Source organism: Gymnodraco acuticeps, unplaced genomic scaffold (genome assembly GCF_902827175.1).
Source record: "Gymnodraco acuticeps unplaced genomic scaffold, fGymAcu1.1, whole genome shotgun sequence".
In the NCBI taxonomy this organism is placed as follows: Eukaryota; Metazoa; Chordata; class Actinopteri; order Perciformes; family Bathydraconidae; genus Gymnodraco; species Gymnodraco acuticeps.
Window position 1 is genome coordinate 886769 of NW_022990335.1, and position 17080 is coordinate 903848.

A 17080-nucleotide genomic window follows, 5' to 3' on the forward strand; every position below is an offset into this window, starting at 1 on the left:
TGCTGACTGTTTACAAGAGACTGTTGGCTTATTTAAAAGTATATTTAATTTGTAGTCTGTTTAGCCTTCCAGTCTGAGACTTAATTCGAAGAAAGTGTTTTGTATGACCGCATTAAGTTATGTTGTTTTTCAAACTATGTACTCAAGTTGTGGATTCCTGTGAAATCTTGAAATGTTTTCCTATGTGATATTTAAAATATATTTTGGGTTTTGGACAGTGGATAAGACAAAACAAGCCATTTGAAAATGTAAACATAGGCTTTATGAGGTTGTGATTTCCACTTCTCTTACAATGTATTAAGAGGAAAACAGGAATTGTTGGTTGCTGCAGCTCTTGTATGATATTAATGTGTTTTATTATGAGACCTGTAGTATCACATTGACCCTGTTCTCCCCTCTCCTCCAGTGCTGTGATTTGGGGTACCACGCCAGTCTGAACCGGGCCCTGCGGACCTACCTGTCAGCCGAATACAACCTGGAGACGTCCCGGCACGAGGGTCTGGACATCATAGAGAACGCCGTGGACAGTCTGGACCCCCGGAGTGACCGACAGAGGTTCATGGAGATGTACCCTACGGCCTTCTGCCCACCGGCAAAATTTGAGTTCCAGCCTCATATGGGAGACGAGGTACATATATTGGTCAACAATAGAAGCTGATATGAAAAACTGAACTGAAAAACTGCATTTATACAAATGTTTTCAACATATTTGTTTCCAAATCATCCACTTTTTGAGCTGCAGTGCACATATACTGAGCAACATGGTTTGGATTGTATTATAAAAAGGTCTCGGACTTAATGAGGTCTGATTTCAGTGGCTTAAGTGCAGCGTTTTACTGCGTCTGAGCGGCTGGATCAGGTTTTTATGGGGCACATATGACAAATCATGTGTTAATTCTCCCCCTGCAGTCATGAAGCTCAACATGTGTTTGGAGTTTTACTGTTTGGCTAGCACTGCGGACGCTGTTATCATGTCTGTTTACACTCTGTTGTTGTCTGCATTCAGTTGTGAGACGTCACTGTGGTTTGCTCTGCAATTGAAGAAGAATTTGAGTGCCTGCAACTTGTTTAAAACAGTGGACATGTCGCTTGCCTTTTATTTCAGAGGGTTGTCACTTGAAATCCTAATTCCTGACAATGTGTTTCCTTTTTTTGCCCAGGTGTGTCAGATCTCAGTGCAGCCACCGGTGAACGGAGAGCTCATCCTGAGGTTCCAGCAGCTTCAGTCCCGCTTGGCAACTCTGAATATTGAGAACGAAGAGGTAAAGCAATGCAAATAAATAAATTCATTACACGTATATTTGTATTTTGATCCGTGAGGTGATTCTGTCCAACATGTCAAAACTCTTCTCCCCTGTCCCGGCGTTTTTTCCTGCTAGAGATGCGTACGTTTCTCCATGTTGCCGTTTGTTGGTTTTAAGAAGCTGACAGCTGCAGAGCTTTAAAGCTACCAAAGTTAACTTTAGCCAGAAGTCGTCCAAGGTGAGACAGAGAAAATAGTTGCTGATGATCTCTGAAGAATCTTAATGTTTTTTGGGTATACACAGACACACACAGTGTTTTTCCTGTCTCTCATGCCCTGCAGGTAGCCATCAAACCTCTCTGTGAAGCCTCCTTTCTGCTCCCACTGGTAGATTTCACTGTCTCGCTTTTATTTGCACAAACCTGTCTTACGCTGCTCTGTTTTGACATTGAAGGTGCATCTCTAGTCAGGCAGTTTAATTTGAACCTGTCTGCAGGATGCTTGAAGAACGCAACATTTCTGTTTATACAACAAATGGGAAGAGGGAACGGAAATGAATACTGTGACTGCAACAGTTTGACGGAGTACAATTACACCAATTATGTTCGCTTTTATATCACAATAAAAGCTATCCGTATTTACCCTCTCTGTTGTTGTCCCCCACATGGGTGCATGTTTCTTTCATTTATCCTGCCTTTTTTTTAAAAACATTTTGGGATTTTTCATTTGAATGTGCAAAGGATTAAAGCTGAAGAAAGTCCTTGATTGGTCAATAGACTGAGACTTAAACTGAAACTGAAAATTGTCATCATTTTGATAATCAAGCAAAAGTGATCACTCTTTTTTGTTTTCACTCTCAATGTATTAGTTTTGAAATTGATTATTGACCTACATAGGTGTGTTAATTTCAGGACCTATCCTAGTCTACCATGATGAAAGACGGCTTAGTCCAGCTATCTTCCTTTTTCTCAGAAACTTCAACATTTCCCAAATAAATTCGACATAAAATAAAAACACAACTGATATTTTTTGCCATTTCTCAACAAATCAGGAGGTACTATTATTTTCCCCTACACCTATCACATATGTGAACTTTTTCTTTCTTTCTAATTTGTTACCCTTAATGAAAATATCCCTAGTGGCAGCCTCTTTAAGCTTCCTTTGGATTGTTGTTTTGATGCTGTGTATCGGCTGCTCAGGCTCCTGCTCCTTCTCTCTGATGCAGTATGTACAGTATCTCTGCACCCTGTGAGTTTCTGTGTGTGAGGGTGCGCACTGCGAAGACAAGCCCCGGTTGCTTCATGTCCTTGTCGGCTGCCTCGCTGTAGCGGATGTCCTGGTGGGTCAGAATTGGAGGGCACTATTGCCTTGTGTTAGCATCAGCAGATGGCCTCTCTTCCTGGGCACAGCGGGCCAGATGCATCCTTGAAAAAAATGAACTTTCAAGGCTCTTTGACAACCTACCTACAAGCACAACTGTCAAATGAAGAGAATGAAAAAAAGTCGTTATCTGGCCAGGAAAGGCTGCAGGGCATTTCTTAATAGAAGTGCAGCTGTTTTCTAAAACCTCTTTTACTCCCGTGAAAAAGTGAAGGAAAACATTGCTGAATAATTTACTGTGCACTGTGACGGGAGGGGGTGACTTACTAAAGGGTTGGGGTTAACATAGCCCTGCTGGGTGCCGCACTGCAGAAATTACAATTGAATTTCTTTCATTAAAAAAGTCTGCTCTCTGAAGACGGCGCTCATTTCAGCTCGTCAGCCAGTCAGCGTGGTTCATCTCCTTTTCAGATTTAATAATCTTGCCATTTAGATCTCATTTGCCTCCGTATGAAAAAGAGTGCAGGCTGATGTCCCTCTCTTTTGTAATCTCAAGACATTTCACACTAAACTATGACAATCTAATAGCATCTCCTTCGCGGGGATTGTTTGTTTTCCTCAGATAAATCTCAGGAAGGCACATCAAAGCCTGTGTGTCTGTGTTAATAGAGGGGCAATCAGCAGATTACACACTTACTACATATTCTGTTAACAACTATGGAGAGCAGTTTGCCTTTTGAACAGTGAGGATACATGTAAGGGATTTTGTACAGCTGCTGATTTTGAAGGAATTATTTTGGATTTTGACAGTGCAGAAGTAGTTTTCAGTGCAGAGAAGGACGACTGTAAACAAGTCTGGAATTATATTTAGCTCACCATATTACTGCGCCGTCTTTGCAGCTACGCAGGGAACACATGAGTCATGGTTCCTTATTGAAAATAAACAAACCTAATTTGATCCCGGGGACTTTTCACCAGGTTTGTTGTGCCGCTACAGGGACTAATAGGCATACCCAGCGAGTCTCTTTAAAAGCCCTGTTGTAATCGAGCCCAGCAGTGAACACTGGTAACTATTCGTCTGCTGAATAATGGATAAACTCAACAGCTTTTTCACTGGGAGCGATTCTCTCGCATGCATGGGTCCGGTCTTTCTGCTGACAGCTGGGCCTCTCGCCTCCACGGGGGCCACCCGGGATGTAGCTGTAGGGAGAAGGGGACCCGACACACTCCGAGCGTGTAACTCATGACTGCCGTGGATTAAAAAAAAACTGTAGATTTCTGAATGTTTTCTCTGTCTTTTAAAGGCAGCAGGTTTTTCATTTCACTCACAAGACAGAATTATGTTATAGCAAAGTTTTACGACGGCAGAATCCCCCATTTCCTTCACTACGCTGTCATTAGTCGTGTTTAAACCTGCCGTGTGTTTTTGCTTCAAGACGGGATGGATGACACTTTTAACTACATCCACATTGTGTTCCCCAGCATGTATGTCAGCGCTGTAATCTATCAGTGTTACACTTGAAAGAGAGTCCACCTTGCTTTTCAGGTGTTTTTTTCTTCTTTTTTGGAGGCAAAATGAGTCACAGGTCAAACTGTTTAAAAGAAAAACAACCTAATCTTTCCGTTGTCTCGGTGTGTGTAACAGCACCATGAGGAATCCAGCCTGTTCTTTCATTAGCACTGAGGTCAGACTCACTTAATAACCCAGACACAGGGTCACTACCTTTGAATAGGGGGCCTCCTGACCATTAGGAGTAATTAGGAGGGCTTCCAGCTGCGACTCACTGTCGGCGGCGCTGACCTGTGATGCACACACAGTTGAGCTGCGATGCTCACAGCTCTCATAACCCCAGAGTGTCTCTGTTGAAGAAAAAGAAACTTTTTGAGCTCAGAGCTGGTTGAGGATGTTTCAGCATCAGCAGGGCCTCTTTCCTTCTGCAGCTTTTCCACATCACTGATTCGTGCTCTCAGGCTTGACAGTCTCTAGACCCTTCGTCCTTGTCTTATTTTTATCTTTTTTGGTCTCTCCTCCTTTTTCAATGCTCCACATTTTGCACTTTTCCTTAACCTATATAACCCTATGTTTATATTATTTTATTGATTGAAAAGGCAGAATGGTCCTTGTGTCTGCCCTCGACGTACCCCCTTTTTTTAAGACATTTTTTATTTAAATGTCTTGGACATGGAATATTTAAATTAGGAATTGGACATTTTTACGTTGACAATAGTCATTTAATTGAGGGATAGACTTGGGGTGGATTTTGTTGCATAAATTGAATCTTTGGCTTGAGGGAGATATGGGTCAGTTAATCCACCCTGACTAAAATATCCCAATTATTGGATGGATTGCCATGTAATTTCGTACAGACTAAAGGGGTTTTGACTAACTGTCTGCAAAACTGAGGACATTCCATCAGCCTCAATTTTTTTCATTTGAGCGCTAATTAACATTTGCAAGGATTTAGACTATTATACCTGCTAAACATCAACATGTTGCCATTTCTCTGTCACTGTGGATTTGTTAGCAAGCTAATGTTCGCTATGTGCCATGTTAAATGAAGCTTCACAGAGCTGCTAGCATGGCTATGAAGTAGGGCTGAACGATTAATCGATTTTAAATCGAAATCGCGATTTGAAATGATGCGATTATCAAATCGCAAAGCCTGCGATTTTTTTTTGACAATTTTTTTTTTCTTTTTTTTTCTTTTCTTCTTGTGTGTCAGTCATCCACACCAATCAGAAGTGCTGTGCTCCACATGTACCAGCCATTGTTAATCAATCAGAAGTAGCCCATGATAGAAGGTGATAGACAGATTGATCCAATCACCTGCCAAGTGCTTCTGAAAGTGCCTGCCCTTTCCAAATGGCTTCCAATGGAGCTTTCCTAGATGGTTTGGTGAAACAAACCATCTGGGTCAGGTTAGTAATTCTCCATCACATGTTTCTATTACAGGGTGAATCTTAAACTGAAGCTTGACTTTAAAGCAACCTAACAGAAGTTTCATGTAAGTTTAGTTTTTTCACTCGTAGCTTGGGCTGCTAGAGACGGGAGTACGTTGATACGACCTTCCTAGCCGGAGTTATGGCCGCATTTTACAATAAACTTCCATTGGGTAGCTTAAAAACAAATATCGCAATTCCAATCGCAATATTTCTCAGAAAAATCGCAATTAGATTTTTTCCCAAAATCGTGCAGCCCTACTATGAAGTGGCACTTTTCTTTCAAAATATTACTGACAACAATTTTTATAACACCAGGACTTTTGAGACATGATTCTTGAAGTCTAAATGTCATCATCACGTCTTTGTACTGCAAGCTCTTTATTAATAGTCTGCATAATTAATTTGCATCTCTTTTGGTCTCTTCAACTTTAAAAAGCTGTCACATCCTTATTTGCCCTCGCATTTTTTTTTGACATCATCCCTCATCTTACATCCTCATTTACTGGACACAGCCAGTAGCAGTGGCCGTACATCCTTGGCAGTAAGAAGGAGGGATCACTCCGCAAAGTCCTGGCGTTTATGGGCTGCGGCAGAATCACTTTTTCAGAGAGGGTAGAGGCGGTTTTGGAAATGTATCTTAAAAGCCTGTGACTGAATGTATCGTCTCTAGCATACTCTCTCCCTCTGAGTGCAAGCAAACTGATTGCTTTGGTCGGGAGTCATGTTCAGGGGCTGATGGATTTTTGAGGAACTTTAGGCATTTTGTCAGAAAACACCTGCATTTTTTAGAGTGTCATGGGATAGCGAGAGAGGTTTTTATGGAGTGTGATGATTTCAACCGCTAGATATGCTGTGATGTAGCATGGTGATAGTGAAGAGATGACATCTAGATTTTTAGCTGGCTGTGTTTTTGCAATTCTTCAACTTTTCTTCATCTTTTCCCCTTATCCTTTGTGTGTTTCCAGATCAAAAAGACATCTGAGGCCACCCTGACCACCATCCAGGACATGACGACTATCGAAGACTACGACGTGTCCGAGTGTTTCCACCACAGCCGGTCCACGGAGTCGGTCAAATCCACCGTTTCTGAGACATACCTCAGCAAGCCCAGCATCGCCAAGAGGAGGGCCAATCAGCAGGAGACGGAGCAGTTCTACTTCATGGTGAGTGGAAGAAGAAGATGATGGACATTAAAGGTGTCTTTTCATTTCTGTATGAAAATAGACATACATCCCTCTTATAGACTCTCTTTGAAGTATTAGTAAGCTTTCTTCACTTAGATTTGGGAAAATGCCAGATTATTGTGGTCTGTTTAATATCTGCTACAAATGTCTGTAAAATGAATCAGAGAATCTGAACTAAAGTTATTATCTGCAACTTTAAAAAGCTTAATCTTTCCACGTTGTCCTTAAAAGTCCTTTGCTCATGCACCTTATTATCTTTGATTAGCTGGCAAAGGGATAGCTTCCCAAAATATGTTCATCTAGTAAGTCTAAGTGCTATCTTTTTCCCGTCTGAAGATGGACATGCTCTGATAAAGGCTTTTTTTAAGACTCTGAGCGTGTCCTTTGCCCTTAGATTTTCTTATCATAGATTGCTGTCTGAGGAGCTCTTGCTGGCACTCTGGGCCCGCTGTGTAATTACTCTCAATTCTCCACAGAAATTCCGGGAGTTTCTGGAGGGCAGTAATCTCATCTCCAAACTGCAGGCCAAACATGACCTGCTGAAGAGGACACTTGGTGAAGGTACAGTCAAAACCCTTTACTTATATACACTTCTCTTAAGGCCCAGACACAACATGGAACTTTTGCTTATAAGCTGGGTTTGAACACATCACAAAGACGAAAGGGAACACAAACATTCTGCTCATCCCAGATGGCAACAGTAGTCGTCCCTCAACAGAGTGTAATAGGAAAACATAGGGCTGTGCATCAACAAGTTGTTGTTATGATACAAACATTAAATGGAGCTTCGTTTGCCAACCATTTTTACACCCGCCCGTCATTCCTGATGGCAATGTTTTTGTGGAAATATCCAGTTATTGGAAGGAAAAGATTACATGAAGATGGACAATTTAACACACACGCAACTATGTGTCTCTTGACTTAAGTCATGCTTTAGCTAAACAGCCAGTCAGATTGATTTCTTTAAACGACATGGTCCCTAATAAATTCAACATGCAAGAATCGGTGAAAAAGCGGAACACACCGCAAAGACGAAGACGAAAGGCGCTCCCAGAAGGCCCGACATTCAGCGACAGACGTTCGCCTTGTTATCTCCAAGCCTGTTGGTTTATACAATATAATGGGTGTATGCTGTATAAGTCCTTTTTAATATCCAAATAGCCACAATCAATAATAATTCTTTATTAAATGTTGTCTTTATTTATTTTCTGCAGTCTTAGTCAAGCAATTTCGGCCTTTTAATGTGGCAAATTTCCCATTGTTTGCCAGCTTTTCTCACTACTCTAAACTCCTCGATTGTAATCTGGGTTTGAGCCCGGCAAGCGAGAGCTGAGGGGGATTGTAAAGTTGTATTATCCGTCTTAGTGATTGATTAGCTCCTAACTTAATGGACTATCGTGCATTAGAGGGGCGTCAGTCATTACAAACGGTCTACATTGGTGGAATTTCCTCAGGGCTTCAGCTAATCTGCCACTCAGAGAGTCAGTCAAGTCATTGTTCTACCCTGCAGTGCTGGTGGTCTCAGTCAAACTGTCCACCTAATGAGTGATGAAGCTGTGCTAACAAGGGGAGAAAAGCCTCCTACTTCTCTCACAAACTCCTTAATCATATTGTTGTTAATGAGCTGTAGTACAGTATGAGTCACTCAGACTCACAGACAGGTCAGATCCTGTTCACAGGCACAGATGGCCGTGCAAACGAAACCTCTTCTGTTCTCCAAAACCATTTGGAAGCTATTTTGCGCTTAATCTTTGCTAGTCCACACTTATAGATTGTAAACTGTGTGCCTGCTTGATGTTTTTACTGTAATGAAGCTAATGTGTCCCTTAGCTATGCGCTGTTGTATTTGTGTGTGTAGGTGTGTGTATGTGTTTTGTTTGTGCCATTCAAGAGGCCAGCGGTTGCGGACAGATGGCAGGCTTCAAATGCTTCACTGGCCGTATGCAGAGTGCACCGCAGGGACCTCAGAGACAGGTCCTGGCATGTCCACACATCTAACTTCCTCTCACATCTCTTCTCTTTTCTCTCTCTTCCCCCGCAGGCCACAGAGCCGACTACATGACCACAAGGTAAAGTACACACACGCTTCAGGACACCAGCGTATTTAAAACGCACATCCATTGCACTTTTCTTTCAGCTGTGACAGAGATATTTGTGCCGTGTTGCAGCACATCATGGTGCGCACAGGTTGCATCAGGACATTCTCATGGGAAGTCCTCTGTGACCATGACGGCAGAGGAGTCTAGTTAGAAAAAACAACCTGGAGAGCAGTGAGCAGATGTGCCGGCCTCCATGTTTTAAAGTCCAACCTGTTAATGTGTAAAAGGGTGACCTTACTTTCCTTTCCCTACCTGTAAAAATAGTGGGAAGTGACAAAGTAGACAATGTTTAACCTAATAAATAAGGGACATTATTTGCATTGAATTAAGAAAGAGTTGGTTCCAAAAAAAAAGTAATAGATAATGTCTGTTGCATCTTTGTTTATCTTGCACATCTTTGAAAACCCATCATTTATGTTCAAAAGTGGAGATAACTTATTGGATATACTCTATTATTGTAATTAGGTTGCTTTGCAATTTTCTATGGGTCACTCACGTGTTAATGACTAAGTTATGTAGCTTCTTTTTTTTCAATCAAAATTGAGGTTGTATTTTGCCTTTAGAGAATAACAAGGTCAGTCAAATCGATCAATTGGAACCCTTTCTTCCTTCATATAAAACACAGCATTCAGAGACGCCACCTTGAGCTCTGTGATAGACATTTTTCACGATTTTCTAACATTTTATAGATAGAAAAATTAATTGAGAACATGTTTGGCAAATTGAGAGAGGCAGCCATGTTCTTGGGTGGGGATAATCACCACTAGTTTTAAACAAATGTGAATTTAAAAAAAAGTGATCCGGTGGCATGCCTTATGCTACTGTTGTATTCATATGGCAACGTTTTTATCTTTTGTTTGCACGATAATATATTTGAAATACTTTGAGGCTTTTCTAGCTGAATAATTCATTATGATTAAGCAGCAGAAGCGACCAAAGTCCCATACTTTGGAATCTTGGTCAGACTGGTCACAAGAAGCCAAATAGAATGAAATCACAAACCAAGCCACACGCACACACGCACGCACACACACATACACACACACACACACAGACACACACACAGGCACAGGCACACACACAGAGGAAATCCCCTGCAGGGCCTGCCATGAGGAGGATGCTGACACATACGATGCTCCCAGCAGGTCGGATATTTCACTGGCCTGTGACAGGATTATAAAGAATAAGCAAATTCATGGCTTTCACTGGTGTCTGACGATAACCTTTTTCACCTGCCTCATGTCTGAAGCCTCAACTTCAGTTTTTGGAGGATATTGAAGGATAGATGAACCACACTACAAAAAACTGCATTGTTTACTTTTTCTAACACACTCTTTGTATTCTAGACATCCCAATGGGCAGTTCAGAACCCACACCGGCACCCGGCGGGCTAGACCCCGCTCTGTTTTTAATGTTAGGTTATTTAATGGCAATTTGGAGTCATTTATCAAGGTACTGATTACCAATCTGCCTGCCCGACGTTGTTCCTCCTCCTCCTATCTATTTTCTGTCTTGCTCTGGCTCACTGGCCATTTTGGTGGGTTCCCCAAAAGCATTTGAGCTTACATTAATCTTTTACCAACAAAAACAAATAATTCTAGATTCTGGAAACCTTCCTCATGGGTCAGTGAGCTCTGGTGTCAGACCTGTGAGGTTGGCTCTGATAGATTTGGAGGGCTGCAGGAGGAGAGGGATAAATGTTTGTCTCAGTCAGCTCCCCTGACTCGCTGCTGACCTGGCATCACTGCGCTGCACTGCCAGAGATATGAATTCCTCCAGAGGCAGAGCAGAGGCCAGTGGGAACTGCAGGGTGACTGGCAGTCAGGGAGCAGATGGCAGACTGATAAGGTGCCCTGCCTCCCTCCTCGGGCCTCTTCTCTGCCTCTCATAGGTGGCCGCGTCCGGTCCTGCCTGTCCACTTCTCATTGTTTCCTTATGGGTGTGATGCACAGAGGGGAATGAGGGTGCGCTCTTAGCAAAAGCTTTGGTGGGGAGCTGCTGTGGTCCTAATCTGGGTCTTGCTTTTCTCTCTCTTTCTGTTTCTCTGCGACAATTCTCTAGCCGCGGACGAAGGAACTCACACGCTCGACATCAGGTACCTTGAAGCACCTTGGGGAGCCCATGCTGCTTTCCTGCGCTCATTTTCTTCATCTGTCCTGCTCTAACACCATTTGTATATCTTACTGTGTTTGTCTATATTTTGTATACATAACCTGACATCTGTGAGAAGACTGAGACAGACTGAATTGAAGCTTTTATCCTTAACAGGACACCACAATCAAAAATGTATAATTTCCACTTACTTGTAGTGTTTTTTTAAATCTAGATTGTTTTTGATATCAGTTAAAACGGCTCACAACAAGGTCTGTGGATAACCTTGAGTAACCGGGGCATGATTTCTAAAAAGAGTCATTACTTTTGAGTTTTTCAAATGTGTTTTAGTTCCATTATAATGGAGAGAAGGCAGTAATTGACTCTTCAAGCAAGTGGGAAATAGATAAATGTTTGATTTTGGGGGGACCTTTTCCTCTAAACTGATTTTGCTGATCTTAGTTTAAATTGTGTTTCCCAGCATGAACCAAATCCCATTGCAAAATCGGTATGAAATCGATGTGATATAAAGCAGTCATCCCCAGTCTCGCATACCCAAAGAGATAGTATTACATAATCCTGCTGCACCAGACTCTCTGCCCACTCTGACAATAGATAGTTTTGATTTTGGCATGGTCGCTGTGTCGGGCCGTGCGTTTACCCCTGAGGACTGTAAACAGATCCACTGTATCATTAAAAGCATGTACTGAGTCCCTGTCCAGCACGGAGCCGTGGGATCAGCTGGCACCACAGCAGAGCAGTCAGCGTCTGAGCAGCGAGAGGAGAGTGTTTTCCCTGAAGGAGACTACGCTGCTCTTCTCATCTCACCACTCCTGCCCGAGCTCCATACTGAGTGTGTGGCTCTTTAGATAAGCTCTCCTCAATTTAAACACAGGGTGCACTTGATTGCTAGAATAACAAAACACATAGTATATTTAGCAACACTAGAGGCCAGTTGAAATGTGTTTACAACAAGTTTGCTGTGGATTATAAGTTTTTTTTTATATATATATTCTGATCTTTTTATGCTCAGTGAGTTATTAAGGGAGACTGGGCATGAACAAATAGCTGGAAATGTCAACTCAATCTGTCTCAGTAACATCACAAAATGGTGACCCTCCCTTTTTATATAAATACCGCCTTCACTTACTCTGGGTGTGCATGTTTTTAAATTCACATTAACCACTTTCTTTCAGAGCCCGACAGATATTTCAGCAAATTGATATTATCTGTATATTTACTGATTAACGTTAAGCATTATCTTAGATTTACTTTTCATGTTTATTTAAAAGAAGTACATGTAGAACTTTTTTTTTTATATTTACATTGATAAATCTACCAGATTGTATTTGATTTATTTATATTTTCTCAATTTTTGATCTCGATAATATCTGAAACGCCGGTTGTATCTGTCGGGCTCTAGCTGTTGTACATGTTATACAAACAGCACATTGTACATGATCTGACATTTGGGTGTTTTTGTTCACTTTGCCTACATAGGACTCTGGACAAGCTATCCCCCGCGTGGTTGAAAGCTGTATTCGCTGCATAAATTTGTATGGTGAGTTGGATGTTGTGTATAAACACGTTTGTCACGACAGATATGCAACCATAACTTGATGACAGTATTTATGGATTCTTCTCATAAACCAGCATCTTCATCTCCAAATCTGTCTGACTTTGGTTAAAGGGGACTTCAAGTGAATCCCAGGCATTCATTGTTTGGGTGTGTACATAGTTTTTCATGTTGGGGCTCCACTGTGTTCAGTCATGGGAAAATGCAGATTCCATCCTGTTTACAGCGGCGCTGCCTTTTTACACCCAGTTTCTCAAACGTACCATGATACAAGCAGGCAGACAGCTGAGCCTGGCACAAGTGATGCAAAACTATTTAATTTTCAAGACTAATTGAAAAAAAGATACACAATAAAAACTGAGACTATTTTAGCATTAAATATGTGACAGAAGTGAGATTTCATGGTTTTGCAGGCACTGCATCTTATAGGGAACAAGTAATGACGTACACATTTAAAAGTGACAAAACGGCCGACTAATCATGCTTCCTCCTCACCCTTGACCCTTCCCCTTATTACGTCCTAATCCCAGCTGGAAGACACTTGAGTAAAGCTTGATTGCAGCCTCCCTGACTCATTAATTATCTTTAATTAGAAAAGTGAGGGGGCTTAACAGGGAGGATGTGCTTTTTAGGTCCAACTAAATTAAGCTTTATTTTCTGAGTGAGGGTCTCTTTCTTTCTGTAAGTAGACTTATGATCACATTGAGTATCTGTCGTCTACACTCTGTCTTCCTTACCGTCTGCCCTTGTTTATTTCCTTTCAGGCCTTCAACATCAAGGAATATTTCGCGTATCTGGATCCCATCTCGAAGTCAATGACATCAAGAACTCGTTTGAAAGAGGTACGTTATAACCAATCATTACACAATCTATGGAACATATTAAGCCAGTGGGCTAATTGTAATTTAGACATATTTCACACCTCAGTCGTGTGCATTCTCAATCATTTAGGATATCATTTGTCTTTGTCTTAGGAAATGACCCCCTGGCGGACGATGATAACAATCATGACATCAACTCGGTGGCCGGCGTTCTTAAACTTTACTTCCGTGGTCTGGAGAACCCTCTTTTCCCCAAAGAGAGGTTCAATGATCTGCTGTCTTGCATCAGTAAGAAACAACACTTTTGCTTTGTATCAGACATGTCGTTTATTTTCTGAGTGCATCTCTTTGTAATGATCTTATCATAACAACTGTTATTATACTGTGGTTAATTAATCTCACTTAGATTCAGTTTCAAATGAACTTATAGTTTACAGCACATATGTGAAAAAAAACAATGAAAAAAAGTTTTTATCAAGCACAATTTTGAGTCCTTAACTTTAATTAAAATACACATATGTTTTATTCCCAAGATTGCCCATAAATTAGAGCATTTTTGATGGACTTAAATGTACACTTGTCACCAGCACATGGACCCCTTTTTAAAGTAAGAAACTATAAAAAAACAGGTTTTAAATGAAACAAGTCGCACTGTTAATCATAACCGTAAACATAAAACTACAGTCATCTACAAGCTGAAGGAATGAAGAGTACATATTCTCTGTTTGTTTATATCTATATGTCTATTATTGTGAAGATTAATGCTTGCTTAGATTCCTGGATATGTTTTACTTTTACTTAGCATCGTTAGCATGATTCCCTGTAATTCTGCAGTATTTTGTCAGCAGAATGGCTCTGACTTCTCCTTCTCCTTGGCACTTTGTTTTATTACAACTCTGTGATATTTGGTCGAGTACTGAGAAGGAAATTATCCATCGTAAGTGGCATAAAGCTGGCCATGCTTCCAGATCGCAGTGGAATGTTAAATGTCTGCAGCACTGAGCGGCGTTTGAATCCAGAGCTGAATCTACTGTACACTGAGGTCAACAGAAGAATAGTCCCAGTCATTCTGCTGTGAGTCAGTTCAAAGACAAGTCAGCTCTTTGTGTGGCCTTTTCTCATATTTTAAGACATTAGGGGGGCTTTAGGCTCTGTTACAGAACAACTGAACATGCATCGAGTCACATGGGCAAAGCGTGTGCTGCAATGCCTGGTGCAGCTTTGTGTAGACCATGTGAGTGTGTGCTTTTATCTTCATGCAGGCTTTAGTGTACTGGCAAGTGTGCAAAGTGTTTCCTGGGTGTATTTTTACACAGCGTGAGTGATGGGGATTCCCTGTTTACATTCCCCAGCTCAACATGCCAGTGATTGCAGTGTGGGCAGAACGCCTGGCAGGCTTCATATTAAAAATGATCTGCTTATTCCATGCGAAGAAGCTCCGACCAGCTACAAGAACGTTTTTCCTTTTAACTGCCCTCAGTTGACTGTTTTTTTTCCCAACACAGCAGCTTACTGCAGCTACTAATATTTTTCCTTTGGGAATTAGCAGCAGGGATGTTTCACGTGAGTGTTCTCGCGTGTGTGTTTCCAGGTTGATGTATAAGTGTACACTGGAGTAGGTCTCTGAATAAGATCTTCTGAAGTGCTCAGGAGCCTTGCAGAATCCTAGTTAGGTATTCATGAAAAATGAAATACATCACAAGTAGCCCAGAAGCTCAAATCCCAGATGGCAAGTGGCTGGAGGGTGACAACGCTATTTTTAGCACCCAGCAGAGCCCCAGCCCAGCCAAATAAAATAGGCTGCTTCAAGCGCCACAGCGGAACAAATTAGATAGTAATGAAAGACATAAAGGTTCACAGTCAACCCTGTTGATAAAGGGAAAGGATTGAACATGCTTTGTTTTTGTTTTTAAAGTTACAATTGTGTTCCTACAATAATTATGTTTTAGAAAAAGTCACTTCTTTGTTGGTAGGGTTAGTGAATAACAGAGAACTTGACGAAATGATTTTGAAAAAGAGATACTGTATTCCTCTAGAGCAGGAATAAAAACTGGCGTCCCTGTCGTCAGTTGCTAACAGAAAAGCTGACTTCCTCCTTCTTTTCCTCTTCCTCTTCCTTTTGGTGTCAGCAGTGAAACACAGGCTGAGATCAAGGTCATCAGAGAGTTGATACATTTCCTGTGGCCTCTACACACACGCGCACACATACACATACACATTTTACATTGCACTTTAATTATAAATAATTGTTGGTCATCCAGAGACGTACATTTATTCTGATAAGTAAAAGGCTCAGCTTCAATATTCAGTTTTGTTTATATGCTCATATATTGCGTGGTAAAAACTAACATCTTCAGGTAGATGATGTGGTGCATTTGAATTGTAGCTGAGGCAAATGGATGGAAAAAGAGGGCTTTGTTCATTTGCTAATATTTTCTACTTATATAACTGTACTGACATTACTGACCTCTCTTGTGTTGCTTCTATAGGAATAGAGAGCCTGTACGAGAGGGCGCTGTTCATCCGTAAGATCCTCCTGACCATTCCCAGATCAGTCCTCATCGTCATGCGCTACCTCTTCGCCTTCCTCAACCAGTAGGTTTATGGATACTTATCAGTAAAACCATCCTTTACTTCAAGGATTGCTTCCTCTTTATGAAATGTCATTTTAAAAAGCATTCACAGCTGTCGTTCATGATTCTATCTGAAATACTTTCCCCAGTGCTGTTTCCTCTCAATCTGCCTTAACTTGGTGTCCTTGTCCCCATCTATCCTTTCCTACCCTCTTACATCCACCCTCCCCTCTTCAGCGTGTCCCAGTACAGTGATGAGAACATGATGGACCCGTACAACCTGGCAATATGTTTCGGCCCCACGCTTATGCCCACACCAGAAACCCAGGACCAGGTCTCCTGCCAGGCCCACGTCAACGAGATTGTCAAGACCATCATCATCCACAATGAGAACATCTTTCCTGATGCCAAAGAACTGGAGGGGCCCATCTATGAGAAGTGTATGGCTGGAGGAGACTATTGGTGAGCAATGATGCATTTAGCTGGTGTTGCTATTGATTAAAGGCACTCTAGGAAACGTTACACATGTTTTAATTGCTTTGTGTTCCACTTTTTTTTTTGACAGACTTGACTTTAATATTTCAACTGAGATCCTCCCCAACTTTCTCCATTGCCTATAACAGCCTGTGGACTTACAGCTAACTTAGCATAATACTACTGTATTAAGTTGGAGACGAAAGCTAATTCATCACCATGTGCTGGTCTGGCTGGTGAATTGGCTTGCTAACAGTTTTCTACCTTACTTTATCCTAACAAGGCAGCAAATGCCAAGTGCGGTATAGCTAAGTTGCAGCTAGCTGCTAACCTTAGCTTGCTTGCTCGCTAATGTTATCACTAGCAAAGTGGCATCTGAGTGGAACCACTAGTAGGTTAGCTTTCCAAATTACTTTACCAGCTAATGTGATCTATGATACTAATTTATGTAAAACGACAAAGGGTGTTGAATTTAGCTTTCTTAGCTTTCTGCGGCATAAGTTAAGGATAACCAGCAAGCTGAAATGTGGCTAGGGTCAGGGGCGGCGGGTACTGTAGGCTAGGGAAGGCTAAGACTTCCCAAATATTTGTGTCACTGCATCCTGGTAAAATACAAATATAATGTATAATGTTTGTGTCCTTGACATTAGCGCTGCTGTGCAACCACCTGTGCCCTGTACTACGAAGCTAGTTCAACAGACCCTGGATATGTTTGAGTTATCTTAATAACTAACCCTAACAAACGCGCTCTCGCTA

General features: G+C 41.5%; 1 protein-coding gene across 3 annotated transcripts in view; it reads left to right on the plus strand.

The window, feature by feature from the left end:
- The window catches only part of srgap1a (SLIT-ROBO Rho GTPase activating protein 1a), a 113335-nt gene that overhangs the window by 79116 nt on the left and 17139 nt on the right, over window positions 1-17080 (plus strand). For 2 of the 3 annotated variants that reach the window (XM_034223316.1, XM_034223314.1), the window contains exons 7-17: window positions 407-628; window positions 1161-1262; window positions 6472-6669; window positions 7167-7251; window positions 8732-8759; window positions 10136-10241; window positions 12381-12441; window positions 13221-13298; window positions 13431-13565; window positions 15767-15872; window positions 16088-16312. In XM_034223316.1, the coding sequence (XP_034079207.1) occupies window positions 407-628; window positions 1161-1262; window positions 6472-6669; window positions 7167-7251; window positions 8732-8759; window positions 10136-10241; window positions 12381-12441; window positions 13221-13298; window positions 13431-13565; window positions 15767-15872; window positions 16088-16312 (1346 nt within the window). Of the gene's footprint in view, window positions 1-406; window positions 629-1160; window positions 1263-6471; window positions 6670-7166; window positions 7252-8731; window positions 8760-10135; window positions 10242-10850; window positions 10885-12380; window positions 12442-13220; window positions 13299-13430; window positions 13566-15766; window positions 15873-16087; window positions 16313-17080 lie in introns of all 3 variants that reach the window. The other variant, XM_034223315.1, reaches the window with a different exon arrangement.